This window comes from Phacochoerus africanus, chromosome 15 (assembly GCF_016906955.1).
Source record: "Phacochoerus africanus isolate WHEZ1 chromosome 15, ROS_Pafr_v1, whole genome shotgun sequence".
Lineage (NCBI taxonomy): Eukaryota > Metazoa > Chordata > Mammalia > Artiodactyla > Suidae > Phacochoerus > Phacochoerus africanus.
Window position 1 is genome coordinate 41,500,244 of NC_062558.1, and position 16,393 is coordinate 41,516,636.

Here is a 16,393-nt window from a genome sequence, read left to right on the forward strand (position 1 = left end):
GACTTAGGTTCACTCCTAGCTCTATGGTGTAGGGGGCCTTGATCAAGTTCCCAATCCTCTCCCAAGCCTCAGCTTCCACATCTGTAAGAGAGGACAATAAAAGTTTTCCCTGAGACAGCACTGGTAAGAGTTAAATGAGAAAATGCATGTTTCAGAGTTCCTTGCTGGATACAATTCATCTTCCCAGCTTTTAGATGTTGGAATGCTCCTGAGCTCAGTCCTTAAATCTCATCTCTTCTTCACCAAAGTTCACTTCCTAAGTGACTTCATTCTGCCCACGGGGCTTTCCATGTCATCTTTTTGCTCTCTTAAAGGGTGGGCCAGAGAAGGCGTTCAGAGGGCCTAAGACCTGTCTTTTCCTTGCTCAGCTCTCTGACCTCATTCTGATTTACTAGGCCATGTCTTAAGGCTTCCTTTTAGCTTCTTATAAGATTAGCATCAGGGCAAAGTAGCTCCCATTCCTCAAAGGTTCAGGGGGCCTTGTACCTTGCCATGGACCACAGCATGCTCTCCATGAAGGATGACTTTCCCTGGAGCAGACACCAGCAGGACTTGAGACAACATGGCTCCTGGGAATCCTGAAAAGAAAAGCCAGAAAGAAGTTGGAAGGTCTCCAGATCTTCAAGAATGCTTAGTTCAAGCTCACCAATATAAACAACAAAAAAGAGGCAGCGGCCATTCAGCATGTGGTATATGCCTAAAAGGCAGTGCAGAGCAGCAGTCAACAAGAGATATCAAAAAGATCTGGGTTCCAATCTAGCTCTTCCATCCCCAGTGATATCATCTTAGTTAACTCACTCAAATGGCTATGGACCTCAGTCTCCTCAAAAGCCACATGAGGAGTTCTCCTCTTGGCTCAATGGTAACAAACCCAACTACTATCCATGAGGACAGGGGTTCAATCCCTGGTCTTACTTGGTGGGTTATGGATTTGGTGTTGCCGGGAGCTGTGGTGTAGGTCACAGATGCAGCTTTGTTCTGGCGTTGCTGTGGCTGTGGTGTAGGCCAGCAGCTACAGTTCCGATTCGACCCCTAGCCTAGGAACTTCCATATGCCACAGGGGCGGCCCTAAAAAAAAGACACACACACAGACACAAAAAGCTACATGGAGCAATAAGTGAACTTAACTCGATGGATTTTGAGAAGGTTAATAATGGAAGGGAAACTTAGCAATGTCTGGTACATCATAACCACTCAATTGCTGACAGCTACTTATTACTGGCTTGGTTCTTGGTTGCAATTTTATTATTACTACAATTTTTTAAAAAAAAGTCTGCACTCTCAGCATGTGGAAGTTCCCAGGCCAGGGACTGAATCAGAGCTGCAGGTGCACCCGGGCCACTGAAGGCAGCTTCTTAACACACTGAGCCACAGAAGGAACTCCATAAAGGTAGAAATGTAAATGAAATCATGGACCAGAAAGAACTCTTTCCTGGACATTTAGGCTGTTACTAACATATCATAATTAAAAATAGGCCACAGAAAACAGCTCTTACAACCCCCTCCTTTTTTTTTTTTTTTTTTTTTGACATTTAAGCGAGAATCTCTACAAGACAGACTGCTAGAAAGTAACTTGCTAGGTGCACGTTGTGTGCATTTAAGATTTTTGTAAACCGTACAAAACTACCATCTATTTAAGGCTTTCCGTATATCGCCTCAATAGAACGAGGCCTGAACCGCAGTATGAGCTAAGTACCGTTTCTTAGAAGGGGAGGGGAAACTCAGGCTCGGAGCCGGGAAACCTGTTGCTTGTCCAAAAATCAAAATCCCGTCTGCCAGATTCGAGGTCGTGGACCACTCAGGACGGATGCTCAGAGTTGGGGAAACTGAGCCAGAGAAGCCAAGAGCCCAGCCGGGGTCGTCCTAGGTCTCAGCCTCGGACTTGGCGCCACCAGGGACCACGACTCGGATTTCTCACCTGCGACTGCAGGCTGTCGGCTCCAGACCCCGAACAGCTCCCGGACTCCAACCGCGAGCTCTGAAGCGCCATGGGGAGGTGGCCGAGCCCATCCGCCCAGCCAATCAGAGCGCGCGGGCCGGGAGTCTCTTTTTACCAATTGGCTTGAGTAGTAGCCAATAGACGTTGCTAGCCGAGTCCTCGCGGATTTCCCCGCCCCTCTCCTGTGTGAACCAATGGAAACAAATGCCTGGGAGTGTCCCGCCCTGGGGCGAGAGCCACGGACCAATGGAAGACGGCGGCTGAGTGGTGGCGCGGCCGGCGGTAGGTGGTGTCATCCAGGAACCTGGACGGGAGCCTGTCAGGGTCAGTCCTCAATCAGAAGCCTGGCTCATGGCTATATGGGGCCCGGGAGGTCGCCTTGGCCTGCGTGGGTGCCTTGGTGCCCGCAGGCTACTGTGTCTCCGTTTTCAGAGCCGTGGCCCCCAAGGCGTGGAAGACGGGGAGAGGTGAGTGCCTGCCTGGGACGGTAACTCGGATACCTGTAGTGAATTGTGTTTTCGTCGCCCTGGTTACGTCATACCCCTGGGGCGTCGCCGCAGTTATCCCAGGTGACGTGCTCTGTAGCCCTGACGTCACATGGCAACACAGGTTCTGTGGAAGCTGGAGATCAAGGTGTCTTGGCACAAGACAAGTCCAGACGAAGTCTAGCATTCATCAGGACAGGATGTATCCTCTGTGGGCCAAGAGGGTCATCTTGACTGGCCTTACAATCAGGAGGGGCCGCAATTCAGATTTTGACCTATCTCCAACTTAGTTTATACTTTAAGACACAGAGATACACCAACACAATCTAAAGGTGGCTGTCATATATCTTGAAATTTGCACCCTATTCCCAGACCTCAGAACCCGACTTAATGGATTAATATATTTAATAGATCCGTAATTGAACATTTGAATAACATTTTAATGTCACTTTTTAATGCTGAAGTGTGTATTAAAAGTGTTATGTTGCTATTTGAAAATGCCAGTTTTTGAACCCTGTTTTGGCAGTTCTTCATTTCAGAGTGCACTTGGGAGCTTCACAGTATGCAAATAGCCCAGGGTTTTTTCACTCCAAGAGTCCCTGGCTTAGTGGAGTAGATGGTCAATGTTTGAGTAGAACAGAGGTAACTGTTTGGAATGTGGAGTAAGGTAGTCATGGGCAAGAATCCCAGCTCGATTCCTTCCTCCCTGGATGACCTGGGAAGGTGAGTCTCATTCCGTGAGCTAGAGATTCCTCATTAAAATGAAGGTCATAGGTAGTGCCTCCCTTGAGGGCTTGGGAAGCTTCCAGACATAATTCTAGGTGATAGTGTCATTAATTCACCTATCACAGAACAGAGACTACAGAAAATGATCAATAAATTCTTTCAGCCTATATTTATTGAGCGGTACACTACTTCAGCTACTGGGAAGCTATGGATGTGGGCAAGATTCAGAGCTTGCCCACAAAGAGCTTAAAAATAAGAGCAGCAGAGGGGAAAGATAACAGGAGATCCAAGCAGAGGCGGATAAGTGCTGCCATTGAGTTCAGATAGCAAACTGTGACCCACTGATGGAGGTGCCCCATGGTATAGGCCATCCCCACTCACCACCTCTTTTTTTAATGATTTTTATTTTTTCCATTATAGTTGATTTACATCCACTCACCACCTCTTGCTGTCTGTTTCTCCTTAGGCCACAGCCTTCCTCAAAGACGCCCAAAATCCCCAAGATCTACACCAAGACAGGAGACAAAGGTAGGGTGGAGACAGGCGAAAAATACAGAGAGAGATGGAAGATTCTTCCATTTTAAAGTTCTTCCGCCTTCTTTGCAGACACTGCAAAGTATGTGACAGATCAAAATGTGATGTGACATGAAAGGGCCCAAGATATATTAAGTGATAAATGTGAGTTGCAGAGCAATTCAAATTGGAATCCATTGGATACAAGTGTGTGTGTCTTTATATGTTCAGAAATGCCAAGAACATTATATAGTTACACCTTGGACCTGGGAGAGATCTTGAATTATGGGAGAGGGGAATGAATAGGGAGGCTTTCATTGTTTCCTGTACATATTTTTACTGTATTCCATTATTTTTTATAATGAGCACGTATTACTTTGATAATTTTTAAAGTGCCAAAACAATTGGCACAACATTGTAAATCAACTATACTTCCTAAAATGGAAAAAACATAGTTATTATACTAAAAAAAAAATTAAGTTCCTACTGTATAGCACAGGGAACTATATCCAATCTCCTGGGATAGACCATGATGGAAAATAATATATAAAAAAAAGGATATAGGAGTTCCTGTTGTGGCTCAGAGGGTTAAGAACCTGACATAGTATCCTTGAGGATGTGGGTTTGATCCCTGGACCCACTCAGTGGCTTAAGGAGCTGGCATTGCCACAGACTGCAGCATAGGTCACAGATATTGCTTGGATCCAGCGTTGCTGTGGCTGTAGCATAGGCCGGCAGCTACAGCTCTAATTGGACCCCTGACCCAGGAATTTCCATATGCCGTAGGTGGAGCCTTAAAAAAAAAAAAAAAAGAGAGAGAGAATATATATTTGGGAGTTCCCATCATGGTGTAGCAGAAACAAATCCAACTAGGAACCATTCCTGGCCTTCCTCAGTGGTTTAAGGATCTGGTGTTGCCATGAGCTGTGGTGTAGGTTGCAGACACAGCTTGGATCCTGTGTTGCTGTGGTTGGACCCCTAGCCTGGGAACTTCTATATGCTGCGAGTGTGGCCCTAAAAAAAAAAAAAGCAAAAAAAAAAGAACATATATTTGCATGACTGAGTCTCTTTGCTGTACAGCAGAAATTGGCACAACATTGGAAATCAACTATAATAATAAAAAGTAAAAGTAAATTTTAAAAAATGAAGATTAAAAAACTCTGAAACATGTTTTACAGAAAAAGGATCCAGAAGAACCTATCAGTATGATACTATTTTCTAAAGTTTAAAATTGTGCTGAGGGAGTTCCCTTCGTGGCGCAGCAGAAACAAATCCGACTAGGAGCCATGAGGTTTTGGGTTCGATCCCTGGCTTCACTCAGTGGGTTAAAGATCCGGTGTTGTTGTGAGCTGTGGTATAGGTTGCAGATGAGGCTTAGATCCTGCCTTTCTGTGGCTGTGGTATAGGCTGGCAGCTGTAGCTCTGATTATTTGACCCCTGGTCTGGGAACCTCCATATGCCTGGGGTACGGCCCTAAAAAAGTACAAAAAAACTATGCTGATCACTAGTATTTATTGCTCTGGGGGTATGTTTATGTAGTAAAACAATAAAGACATGCATAGGATGTACTTAATGCTATTGTACACCTAAAAATGGTTAAAATGGTGAATTTTCTTTTATGTAGATGTTACAATTTAAAAAAAGATGCAAAGGAATGACAAATAGAAGGCAGTGCCGATGCCCTCCAGTCAAAGACTCCAGGGACAATCCAGTCAAATAAAATAGGCCCAGGTAGCTCATCACAACCAGAGCAGTGGCACAGCATCGGACCAGGCTTGTGCCAGGTGATCTGGGGAGAGATCCGTGGAGGGGGCTTCACTCTGGGTCGCACATTGTCAGAAAGTGGGGCTAATTGTCATTGGATGTCTTAGTCATGTTTATCTAGATGATAAAAGGGCAAGAAGGGAAGGGCAGAGGGGGGCTCAAGCTGTAATTGATGAGGAAGCAGCAGTCACATTAGTCGGGAAAGGGGGATATTTGGCCCTTTTTTTTAGTTTGGACAGTATTCTGTGCTCAGATAGGACCATGGAAGGGTCTTGCTTTGGTCTTCATCCATCTCCGTCACCAAGTGGCCCGTCTGGTGGTGCTCTGTGACATCATCTGTGGAGAACACCGCAGCCCACCTGTGAGTGCCAGGCCAGTGCCTGGCTGCCAGGAGCAAGTTTTCTCTTTCTCAGAGGTTGGGGGAGGAAGAGAGGACAGGGACCTGGCAAAGATACAGAGGACTAGGATTTTATGTGAAATATCATGACCATGTGGATATAATCTGGGCATGTATGTTTTATTTCTTTAACAGAATGGTTAGTACATGATTGTAAGGGGTTTTTGTGGTAATTTTTTTAAAAAGTATAGTTGATTTACAATGTTGTGTCAATTTCTGCTGTACTGCAAAGTGACCCAGTCAAACATATATATACCTTTTTTTTCTCCTCATGCTGTCTTCCCTCATGGTCTATCCCAAGAGATTGGATATAGTTCCCAGTGCTGTACAGTAGGACCTCATTGCTTATCCAGTCTAAAGGTTTTTTTAAGTTTAAAATAAAAGCCTATCAGGAAAGAAGTTAGGATAGTGGCTACCCCTGGTAGGGGGGACAGTGACTGGAAGAGGGGACTTGGGGGCTTCTGGGAGAGGCTCATATTCTCTTTCTTGATCTGGGTGAGATCACTGAGGTCTATTTCAGTTAGTAACAATTCATCAACTTGCACACTTATGACGTGAACACTTTTCTGTATATGTAATACTTAAAATGGAAAAAAAAAATTTTTAAAGCCTATCAGGGAAAAAAAAATCTTTAATTTGGGTGGCAAAACATTTTTCACAGGGTTTTCTAGCACCTTCACTGGAGAAAGGAGACCCAAAGATGACCAGGTGTTTGAAGCCGTGGGGACTACAGATGAATTAAGTTCAGCCATCGGGTAAGGGGGACGGGTTGGCCTTGGGGTTGGGTTTGAGTTGGTCATTAGTGATTAGTGATTGACGCATGGCCCTCCGGAGTGCCGGCCTGTCCTGGAGGCTGCCAGCCCTTGACAACCCTGCGGGCTCAGGGGCAGCTGGTCAGCTCCATGAGGCTGTGGGCTGCAGATGCCCTTCCCGTCTGCTCTGTCCCTCACCCCTGCGTCCCTGCTCCCTCACTGCGCTCGGGTGCATGTGTGTGCCTTTCAGGAGCACATATTGAGTCATAGGTGAGTTGAGCATAGTACATAGTACATCAGATGTATTCCTTTGGTGAGTCTTGTTTGTTTGTTTATTTATTTATTTATTTTTGTCTTTTTAGGGCCGCACCCACAGCACGTGGAAGTTCCCAGGCTAGGGGTCAACTTGGAACTGTAGCCGCTGGCCTACGCCACAGCCACAGCAACTCTGGATCTGAGCCCCATCTGTGACCTACACCACAGCTCACGGCCACGCCAGATCTTTACCCACTGAGCGAGGCCAGGGATTAAACCTGAGTCCTCATGGATACTAGTCGGGTTTGTTAACTGTTGAGCCACAAAAGGAACTCCAAGTCTTGTTTTTTATTTAATTTTTTTATTTTAATTTTGGGCTATACCCACAGCATACGGAAGTTCCTGGGCCAGGGATCAAACCCGTGCCATAGCAGTGACCCAAGCTGCTGCAGTGATAGTACGGGATCCTTAACCCACAAAGTCACTAGGGAGGTCCGAGTCTTGTCTTTTAAACAAGCACTTACACAGCCAGAGTTTAGAAGGTAGGCTTAGGGAATTAGTCAGGATTGGCCAGGCCATGCCAGGGTAACCTACCAGATCTCATGGCTTACACCACCAAAGGCATATTTCATCCTCTTACCTCAAGCCCATCCTGTGTCTGATATGTTTCTGCTCCACATGGCCTTCACTCTGGGACCTGACTGGCAGGACGGCCTCAGTCTGGAACAATACCAGTAATCATGGCAGAGGGAAGAGACTGTGCTAGTGTCCCACACTGGCTCTTAAAGCTTCCACGAAGTGCACAGCCCCTCCACTCACATTTCATTGGCCAGAGCCAGCCCTGTGGACACACCCAACAATAGCGGGGTGGGAAGGCAGAGAATATTGGAGAGCAAAGTACAGTCCACTGTGCTCAGCAAGCTATGGGCAGTGTGAGCTGCCATTATTGCAAGTGCTGGTTCACGAGCTCTAGTGGGGCCTTGATTTGTGGGAATCAGACCCGGGTTCAAGTTCTCTCCCACTGCTGACTGGCTCTGTGACTGCAGGCAAATTACCTGGCCTCTCCAAGCCCCTGCTTCCTGTTGTCAAATGAGCATAATAATAATATCCATCTCATTGGGTTCTTGTGAGGATTGAATGAGATAACTTCGTGTTTCCCCCTCAGGACAGTACCAAGCCCCCCAAATCATGCTAGTTATCATTACTATCATTGTTGTTATTATTAAAACTTACTGGAATTCCTGCTATGGACCAATGGGATCAGTGATGTCTCTGCAGCACCAAGACACAGGTTCAATCCCCAGCCTAGCACAGTGGGTTAAAGGATGTGTGGCATAGGCTACAACTGTGGCTCAGACCTGATCCCTGGTCAGGGAACTCCATATGCTGCAGGGTGGCCAAAAAAGAATCACTCTTACCTTTCACGGATGCCCTTTCTCAATGATAGTTGTAAGTGAGGTTTTCAGGACAGATGATGGGCGGTATAGATAGTCTGCAGAGTAGAGAGGGCAGCCCGCTTGCTCTGTGTGGAGAGGGGGAAGCAGACACAAGGTGAAGTGGGCAGAGGGGCGGGAAGGAAGGTTCTAGCCTCCTCTGTTTGGAATTAGCATAGCAGCAAGCAGAAGGCTGGCAAAAGCTCAGTTGTAGGTTCTTCTGTCTTCAGACATTTTTGGAGCATCTGTGTGTGCCAGGCTCTGCCGAGCAGGGAGCCGCAGCCCTGCCTTCTGGAGCCCATGGTCTTTGGGGATGGGATGCAGTGGATTCGAGGGGCAGCAACACGTGGTGGGAGCTGGGATGGAGCTGGGTGAGCACGTCCTGTGTGCTAGGCCTGAGGCATACGCCATGTCCCAGCGCAGAGACCCCCCTCGCTGCCCAGAGGGAAGACCAGCACTAGACAGCTTTCAGAGCCATTCTCTGTGCCCCGGGAGGCTGGCCTTTATTCCCTGGAGGCTGTTGGACTCTGCTTCCCTTGTCCTCTGGCTTTAGAGTTGGTCTAACCAATGGGAAGCACCAGCAGATCGAACAGGGGTGGAGAGGTGTGGGGTACATGTGACCCCGTCCCCGGCTATGTGTGGCTCTGGCAGAAGCTGGGCTCTCCACCTGCCCTCCCAGCGGCCCAGCTCTGAGGTCCTGCCCAGATTCCAGCTCTCTCCAGACTTAGTAGCACCTTTGACCCTCTTTTGCCCCTTCAAGCTCCTGGTTTTGCTCACCTTTGCCACCCAGTCTTCAGTTCCCATAACCCTTCCCACTCTGTTAACAGTCCCTTTGAATGCACTGCTGTCTGTTCCCGGCCAGGACCCTAACTTGTGTGGAAGGGGGTGCAGCATTCTGAGGGAGGCTGGAGCCTGGGGCCTGACCTGCATCAAGGGCACTCTGCTTCCTGCCCCCCCCCCCGCGACCAGGGAACTCCTACCCAACCTTCACAGTCCTACCTCCAGCATCACTTCCTCCAGGAAGCCCTTCCTGAACTCTAATCAAGGCCAAGCTTCCCAGGACTCTCGCCCTTTTCTTCAGAGCACTGACCTCCATCTGCAACTTCACCTTCCATCATGTGATATCCAATTCACAGCTCCCTCACTTGCTGTTCATTCCAAATTGCCTGGACCTGGCCCGAGTAGGCCCTTAAATAGGAGTTGTTGGCTGGATGAGCAATGAGGATGGGAAACAAATACCCCCAACCCCATGGAAGATTATAATGTTCTCATTGTCAGTAAGAAAATAACACCTTCCTGTGATTGCTCAGTTAGCCAAATGACCTGTCACATGAGGACGTATTGCCTTCCAGCAAGACAGGGCCCCGGGGACTTTATATTCAAGGGAAATTCTTTTTCCTTTTTCCTCAAAGGTTTGCTATGGAATTAATTGCAGAAAAGGGCCACCCGTTTGCTGAAGAGCTTCAGAAAGTGAGTAACAGTGTCTCACCCAAGCTGGGATTTTTCACCCCCGAGGCCTGGTGGCCATAACTCGATTTGCTGTCTGGCCACTGCTTCCCCTCTGTGTCACCTAGAGCTAGTCACCTTCCCTTTTTCAGCCTCAGTTTCTTCATCTGTGAGATGGGGATGTACAGAGGTAACCCTCCATCACAGGCAAGGGCGAGGCTTGCATTCACAGAGGGAAATGTGAAGTGCTGTGGTCTCAGCAGGCAGTTCCAGAGATGTTTTTAGGTGTCCCAGCTGGGATCTAGTGGGTAGAGGCACGGACGCAGCTAAACATCCTACAAGGCACAGGACAGCTCTCCCCACTGAGAGTGACCTGGGCTAAAATGTCAGGCTGTCGGACAGTAGCATTCTTAGAATTACTGTTCTGTTCCTTAAGAGGCAGCGGGGGCTCCGGGCTACAGAGAGGACTTCGGAAATGGAAGCAGGGCCGTCACCACTAGAGCGTGGAGGATGTCCCCAGGGTTCCAGTCTACGTGCTGACCTGAATCTCTAGAAACTGCCCCTGGAAGGCCGGCCCTTGGCCCACTCCAGTCCTCTAGGCCAGGCTGGAGCCCACTGAGCCCCTGGGAGCTAATGCAGGGCACTGAGGGGCTGGAGAGCATGGGAGGCCTAAACTGCTAGAACGTTCTGTGAACGAGGCACTTCCTGTATGGAGAAGGCTGGTCTTCAGCCTCATAACGAGGACCCATTGGTGTTCACAGTGGTAGTTTCTGTCTGCTGTGCTCACCTGAGCGGTGTTTGCAGAGGGAAGGCGGGCAGTGGCTCCTGGCTTAGGCTCCGTGCTTTGGGTGACAGTTTTGATGTCACCTCCTCCAGAGCCTTCCCTGTCCATCCCCGCCTCCAGCTGGTCCCTCCCCCAGGCTTCCACAGCTCCTGCACTTCTGCCTCAAACAGCGGGTGTCACCAGGAGTGTAGTCTGGGTGCCCTAAGGCCACAGACTGTGATTTGTTCTTCCTGGAGCCCATTGGGGGTGGTACCGTGACTCCCCTTCCCACCCAAGAGCCACCGCATAATCAAGTAACTTAACCAATGTCCACTGCTCAGTGGTCCAGGGAGGGCTCCAGTCCACTCCTGGGCGGGCAGTATCTGTCCTCTCCCCGTGTCCTGTTCCAGGCATGCTGTCACAGCAGCTGTCTCCTGAGAACACAGGCCTGTCTTGTGTAGTTTAGAAAGCACTGTCTCCTTTGGTCCCTCAGCCCAGGTGTTACAGGTTAGAAAACCAAAGCTGGAAGTTTAGAGAAAAGAAAAAGACCTCGCATGCCCTGGCGCATGGGAGACAGGATCGGGGTAAAACGATTCCTCTTGGCCATCCCTGGGTGCCTGATGCAGATGGAGATCTGTGTCACCCAGATGTTCCCAAGGGAGCCAGGGCCCTTCTCAGCAGGGCAGAACTGTGCAGGTTCAAACAGAGTTTGCTAGTTAGCCTTTTTTTTTGGTCTTTTTAGGGTTGCACCCATGGCACATGGAGGTACCCAGACTAGGGGTTGAAGTGGAGCTGCAGCCGCCAGCCTACACCACAGCCACAGCAACACTGGATCCGAACAGCGTCTGTGACCTACACCACAGCTCACAGCAATGTTGGATCCTTAACCCACTGAGCAAGGTCAGGGATCAAACCCGCATCCATGTGGATACTAGTCAGGTTCATTAACCACTGAGCCACGATGGGAACTCTGTTAGCCTTTAAATGCTAGCTCATTAGAGGTCCACCAGCCCCTGGCAGTCTAGCCCCTACCCGCCTCACCCGCATATAGCGCTCTGTACCCCATGTGACCAGGTTTTCAACCACGCCTTCTGTTTCTTCCCCAGATCCAGTGCTCCCTGCAGGACATTGGCGCTGCCCTGGCCACACCGCGCTCCTCGGCCAGGGAGGCTCACTTAAGTAACTCTCTCCCTGAACCTGCCGTGTGTGTTCAGAGGGCCCATGGGTGGCAGTGAGGGGACACTCGCTCCTGGACATCACCGGGGCCCCCTGTCAGTCTGGCTCTTGGAGCCTGAGAGGGAAGGTCCTCTGAGCCAGTGGAATGGTCTTTGGGGCCCCTGGGTGAAAGGGACAGGGAGTGGGCTCCTTGTGATCCTGGGTCGTGGCCTCATGGCAGTGGCCTTCTTGGCTCTACAGAACACACCACGTTCGAGGTGGGGCCCATCCTGGAGCTGGAGCAGTGGATCGACAGATACTCCAGCCAGCTGCCCCCACTCACGGCCTTTATCCTGCCTGTAGGTACCAGCTGCCTGAACCCAGGGGTGGCTATGGGCCAAGGGTATTGAAAAAACACAGGCATGGATTGAGTCCCCCTCTTTAATTTTTAACAGTGACGGAAGCTGTCCCCCAGTCCCCAAGTGCCCTCCAGAGCCTCACTGGTCCCTCCCTAGCCCTACCCACTTTGGAGAGGGGTACCCAGTGGGTGTGCCCTGGCAGGGCCCCTAGAGGCAGAACACTCTGTGGGGGCAGGGTCCACACGTCCTTCTGTGTGTCCGAGGAGTCCCTATGTGCCGGGGGCACCTCCCCACCCCCTCACTCCAGCCAACGTCCACCTTCTCCTTCCAGTCGGGAGGCAAGAGCAGCTCTGCGCTGCACTTCTGTCGGGCCGTGTGCCGCCGAGCAGAGAGACGGTAAGGGGACCGAGGGAGCGGGGCCTGAAAGGCTCATGGGGCCTGGTGGTTCCTAAAGGGAAGCAGGGTAACAAAGCTTCAGCTTCAAAAGGAAAGGAGTCATTTGTACAAAGCTATCCAGTCAGCAGTGCTCATAGTGGCGAAAAACTGGAGACAACACCAAGTTTGGATAAGTGGGGGTGGCTGAGCAGAGGAGGGGTCCTTAGGACACCAAATGGCGGGTGGAGACGTGCCCAGGTGACAGAGCCCCTGGGGCAAGGACACAAACAAGAGGCCTGTGTTTGGGAAGAAAGCCTCCCAGCCAGGGTTATGCAGCAGAGGCGACATGCGCAGAGGGCCTCCCGGGTCATTGGCGCTCAGCAGACAGCAGTCACCTGGCAAGGATGCCAGGTCAGGCCCCAGAAGACAGTGAAATGCTGGCTCGGGACGCAGCCTGGGCCCCACAGTGTGCAGAGCTTGTAACCTCATGTGACACTGTTTCTTCTCCTAGCGTGGTGCCTCTTGTCCAGACGGGTGAGACAGATGTGAACGTGGCCAAGTTCTTAAACAGGTAGATATGCAGGGGGGGTTGGGGCGGCGGGGGGGGGGGGTCTCTGACATGGAAAGTAACAATAGAACAGGCCTCAGTTGTCCATGTTTTGTGTTCACTGAGGGTCTGCTGTGGGCCAGGCCCTGCACAGGGATGCAGCTGAGGACACAGCAAGTTCCGTCCCTGTGGTGAGAGGACGGTCTTGCTGGGAGAGGCTGCTGCAAAAAACCAGCAAAGGAAAACATAAGGACAGAGGCCAGTGAGGTAGCAAGGGGTCCGCTTTGAGATATCGAGCAGGTGACCGACCAGGGAGCCCCTTTGCCGCTAGGCCCTGGAGCAGTGTAACCTGAAGGAGGGCCGGGCAGAGCCACCTCAAAACCTTTGGGGCGCAGGACGCAGGGGGCCGGGCTGGCCTGGGGAGGCTGCTCCTGCCCCGCAATCAGTCTGCTCCGGCCCTGGCTCAGGTTCCTCCAGGATGAGAGCTGAGGGACCCTGGGAGCTGCCTGGGGGTCCAGAAAGTGACTTCACAGCTGGAACCTGGCCCCTTACTGTGGTCACTTCTTGCACTGGGACATGGCCTGGGCTTTGATGGGCCCTGACCAGCTCCTTTCCTCCTGGGAGGGGAGTGGGCCCCAGGGGAATGAGGACCCTTCTGTTCATGTCACAGCAGCCCCTGGGGAACCTTCCAGTCTCGTAGTAATGTGCAGGCCCGGCCAGTTCACTCCCTCAGCAAGGAAACAATCACTTCACAGATGAGAAACAAGCACATGGCTGCCCTGGGTTGGGGGGTACACACAGAGCAGAGACTTTTCCACGCACCCCCCACCAACCACAGAGAGACAGCCAGGTGTTAGGAGGAGGGGGACATGGTTGCGGGAGGGGCGTGGGTCAGGGAAGGTTCCAGCAGGACCTGACCTAGAGCTGGCCTCCCAGTAGGATTGGGGCGGGAGAGACAGAGGAGGGTGGGGTCAGTGCTCGGTGTGGGAGCCAGGGAGTGTGCAGGACAGCTTCCCAACTCCCTGCCAGCCCCTGTGGGCTCTTTCCTCTAGTATTTCTCACCACTCTCACCCCTGCCTAGAGAAAGTGGATCAAAGAAAGGAGGAGAGGGGCTAGGGGTGAGCCCATTAGAACCCTCCAGGCCAGTGCTTCTCAACCAGGACAGCTAACAAAGTCTAGAGACAACAGGGGTGGGGTGGGTGGGTGCCATTGGCCTCGAGTGGGTAGAGCCCAGGGGTGTTAGCCTGTGTCCTGTGACACACATGACAGCCTCTATTCCCACGGCAAAGAATCGCCCAGCTGCAGGTAATGATCCCAGATGTCAGTGCTGAGGTTGAGAAGCCTGCTCTAGGCCCCTACTCAGAGCAGGGTCAGCATCACCTGGCTGCCCCTTAGACCGGCAGGATCCTGGACCTGGCTCAGCTGGTCCTGCCAAACCAGGATCCCAGGGTGACTTGCCCTAGTTTGGGAGGCACCAGTCCTGGTCACTGGAAGGTGCAGAAACAAACCAGGGAGTGGCCCAGAGTCACCAGCCCTGTGAGGTCAGGTAGGCTTGTGGCCTCCTCCTTCAGGAACCACACCAGCCTTGGTGCCAGAGTCAGGCACAGGGCTCACGAAAGCTGGCCTCATGTGCCATCCATCAAGTGCAGGTTGGCTGAGCAGCTGCTGTCCTGCCCGGTGCTCCTGGGGGCATGTGATTTATATTTCCTTCTTGAAGGCTAATATAGGAAGGACCCAGTTAGCATTGATCTCTCATTTCAGATCATTCCATTTGCCTCCCTCTGCCCCTCCAGACTCAGCGACTATCTCTTCACGTTAGCCAGATATGCAGCCATGAAGGAGGGGAATCCAGAAAAAATATATAAGAAAAATGACCCATCAGATCCAGCCTGAGATGCTTGGAAATCATGGGGAAAGGAAGCTTTGCAGACCCCTCCATGCTGACAACAGCGAAGAGTTTGCCCCTCGTGCCCTGATTCCTGAAGATCTCACCCACAGGGGCCAGAAGGTGGTCTTTTGTCCAGACGCAGCTTCTCTCAGACCCCTGCACTTCCTTTAGGAGCTGTGGCTGGTGGAGAACCTGGCTCCTTCTCCCCTAGGCTCTCCTGGGTCTTCCAGGAAGTGGGACTGAATCAGTGTTGCTGGAAAGACAGACAAAGTGATTGCTTCTTTGAGGACCATGCAGAAAGAGAGTAAAAGTAGGAAAGGCTTGTGCACGGTGCGTGTGTGTGTATGTGTCAGAGGGAGAGAGAGGCCTTCCACTGGCAGCTCTGTTGTCCGAGGATCTGGAATGGTACCAGAGGCCCTTGGAAACATAACTATGATTTACCTGTGCCAAAGGGGCTTTAAACGTCACATTTACAAAGGGGAAGACAGACAGGATTTGGAGTTTAGTCACCTCTGAGTCACTCATCATGTGGGGAGGACAGCTGCAGATTGACAGCGAGGCCTCGAAAGCACTTGGACTAAGATGAGTGTGTGGCGGGGGTGCAGCCTGGAGAATCCTCTCTACAGGGGAGGGCTTTCTCCATCAAGGACAGAGAGCCCGGGGAGCGAAACACCGCCGCTTAAAGGAGGGCACGTCCAGGGTTGGAGTGGATGGTGTTCAGCCTGAGGCATTAAGATCTTCCACTTCCAGTGAGGCCAACGCAGACCAGACTGACTTCCCTGATTTTGCACTTGGCTGGTTTATGCCTCTGAGATCCAGGCCACAGCTATATTTTATTTCACTTGTCACCGCTGCTCCCTCCCGCAATGAAACGACACTGCCAGTGTCAGCTGTGTCCTTGGAAGGGAGATATTTATGAAGGGCAAGGAGGCAGCTCTGAGAACCTGAAGATTCCAAGTGGCTAATTGCAGGAAACGACTTGGGAGGGGCAGGCTCTCGCTCACTGTCAGGGCGGAAATGCCCTGTGAACTCCTCTGGGCCCTCATTTATCTCCTGAGCTCCTGCTTGGCATGAGGCTCAGGAAGGCTGGTCACTCCGCTGTCCGGCAAGTCAACATACATTAAAATGATGAGTCTTGTGCTACCGTTGCTTTTGTTCTTAACCACCTCACATGCTAATTTTGCTGGAGGGACATCATGTCTCGTCCCCTCTGAGTCCTTTCGTTCCTGACTTGGGCACAGTGGCTGGGGTGCAGGTGACTGTGAGTGGCTCCGGCGCACGGTCAGCACCAGGCCTGCTACATGGTGGGCGCTCGGCGTGTGTGGACAGAACTGAGAACAATACAGAACAGGTTAGAGGTGTTTGCTGCTGGGCAGGCTCTCAGGCTGGGCCAGGGAGAGCTCGCAGGGAATCCAGCACGTCACTCGATCCTGCCTGCACCTCTGCGTCCTCTGGAACGAGCAGGGCATGGGTAATAAAACAGCAGTGCCATGCTCCTCATGTGGTAGAACATCCTAAGAGGACAGGAGATGCTCTAGAAGTAGGTACACTGTCCTTACAGATGATCTTTGAAACAAGGCCTTCTGCCTGTTGCCA

The 16,393-nt window shown here is 51.2% G+C and overlaps 2 protein-coding genes across 8 annotated transcripts in view; one reads left to right on the forward strand and one right to left on the reverse strand.

The window, feature by feature from the left end:
- Positions 1–2,004, reverse strand: part of MVK (mevalonate kinase) — a 35,778-nt gene extending 33,774 nt beyond the window's left edge. For 4 of the 7 annotated variants that reach the window (XR_007132231.1, XR_007132232.1, XM_047760885.1 and 1 more), the window contains exons 1-2: positions 1,697–1,900; positions 487–578 (exon numbers count right to left, since the gene is read on the reverse strand). Coding sequence is in view for 5 of the 7 variants with exons in the window: in XM_047760885.1 (XP_047616841.1) it covers positions 487–564 (78 nt within the window). In the remaining 2 variants the exon portion in view is untranslated. The other 3 variants (XM_047760886.1, XM_047760888.1, XM_047760884.1) reach the window with 3 other exon arrangements.
- Positions 2,005–2,241: 237 nt separating this feature from the next.
- On the forward strand, positions 2,242–15,937 carry MMAB (metabolism of cobalamin associated B). The gene is made up of 9 exons (XM_047761366.1): positions 2,242–2,406; positions 3,617–3,678; positions 6,486–6,579; positions 9,677–9,734; positions 11,580–11,652; positions 11,890–11,987; positions 12,319–12,383; positions 12,874–12,933; positions 14,703–15,937. Exons 1-9 carry the CDS (start codon positions 2,291–2,293, stop codon positions 14,800–14,802), a joined length of 726 nt encoding a protein of 241 aa, XP_047617322.1. The 5' UTR covers positions 2,242–2,290; the 3' UTR covers positions 14,803–15,937.
- Positions 15,938–16,393: the final 456 nt, after the last annotated feature.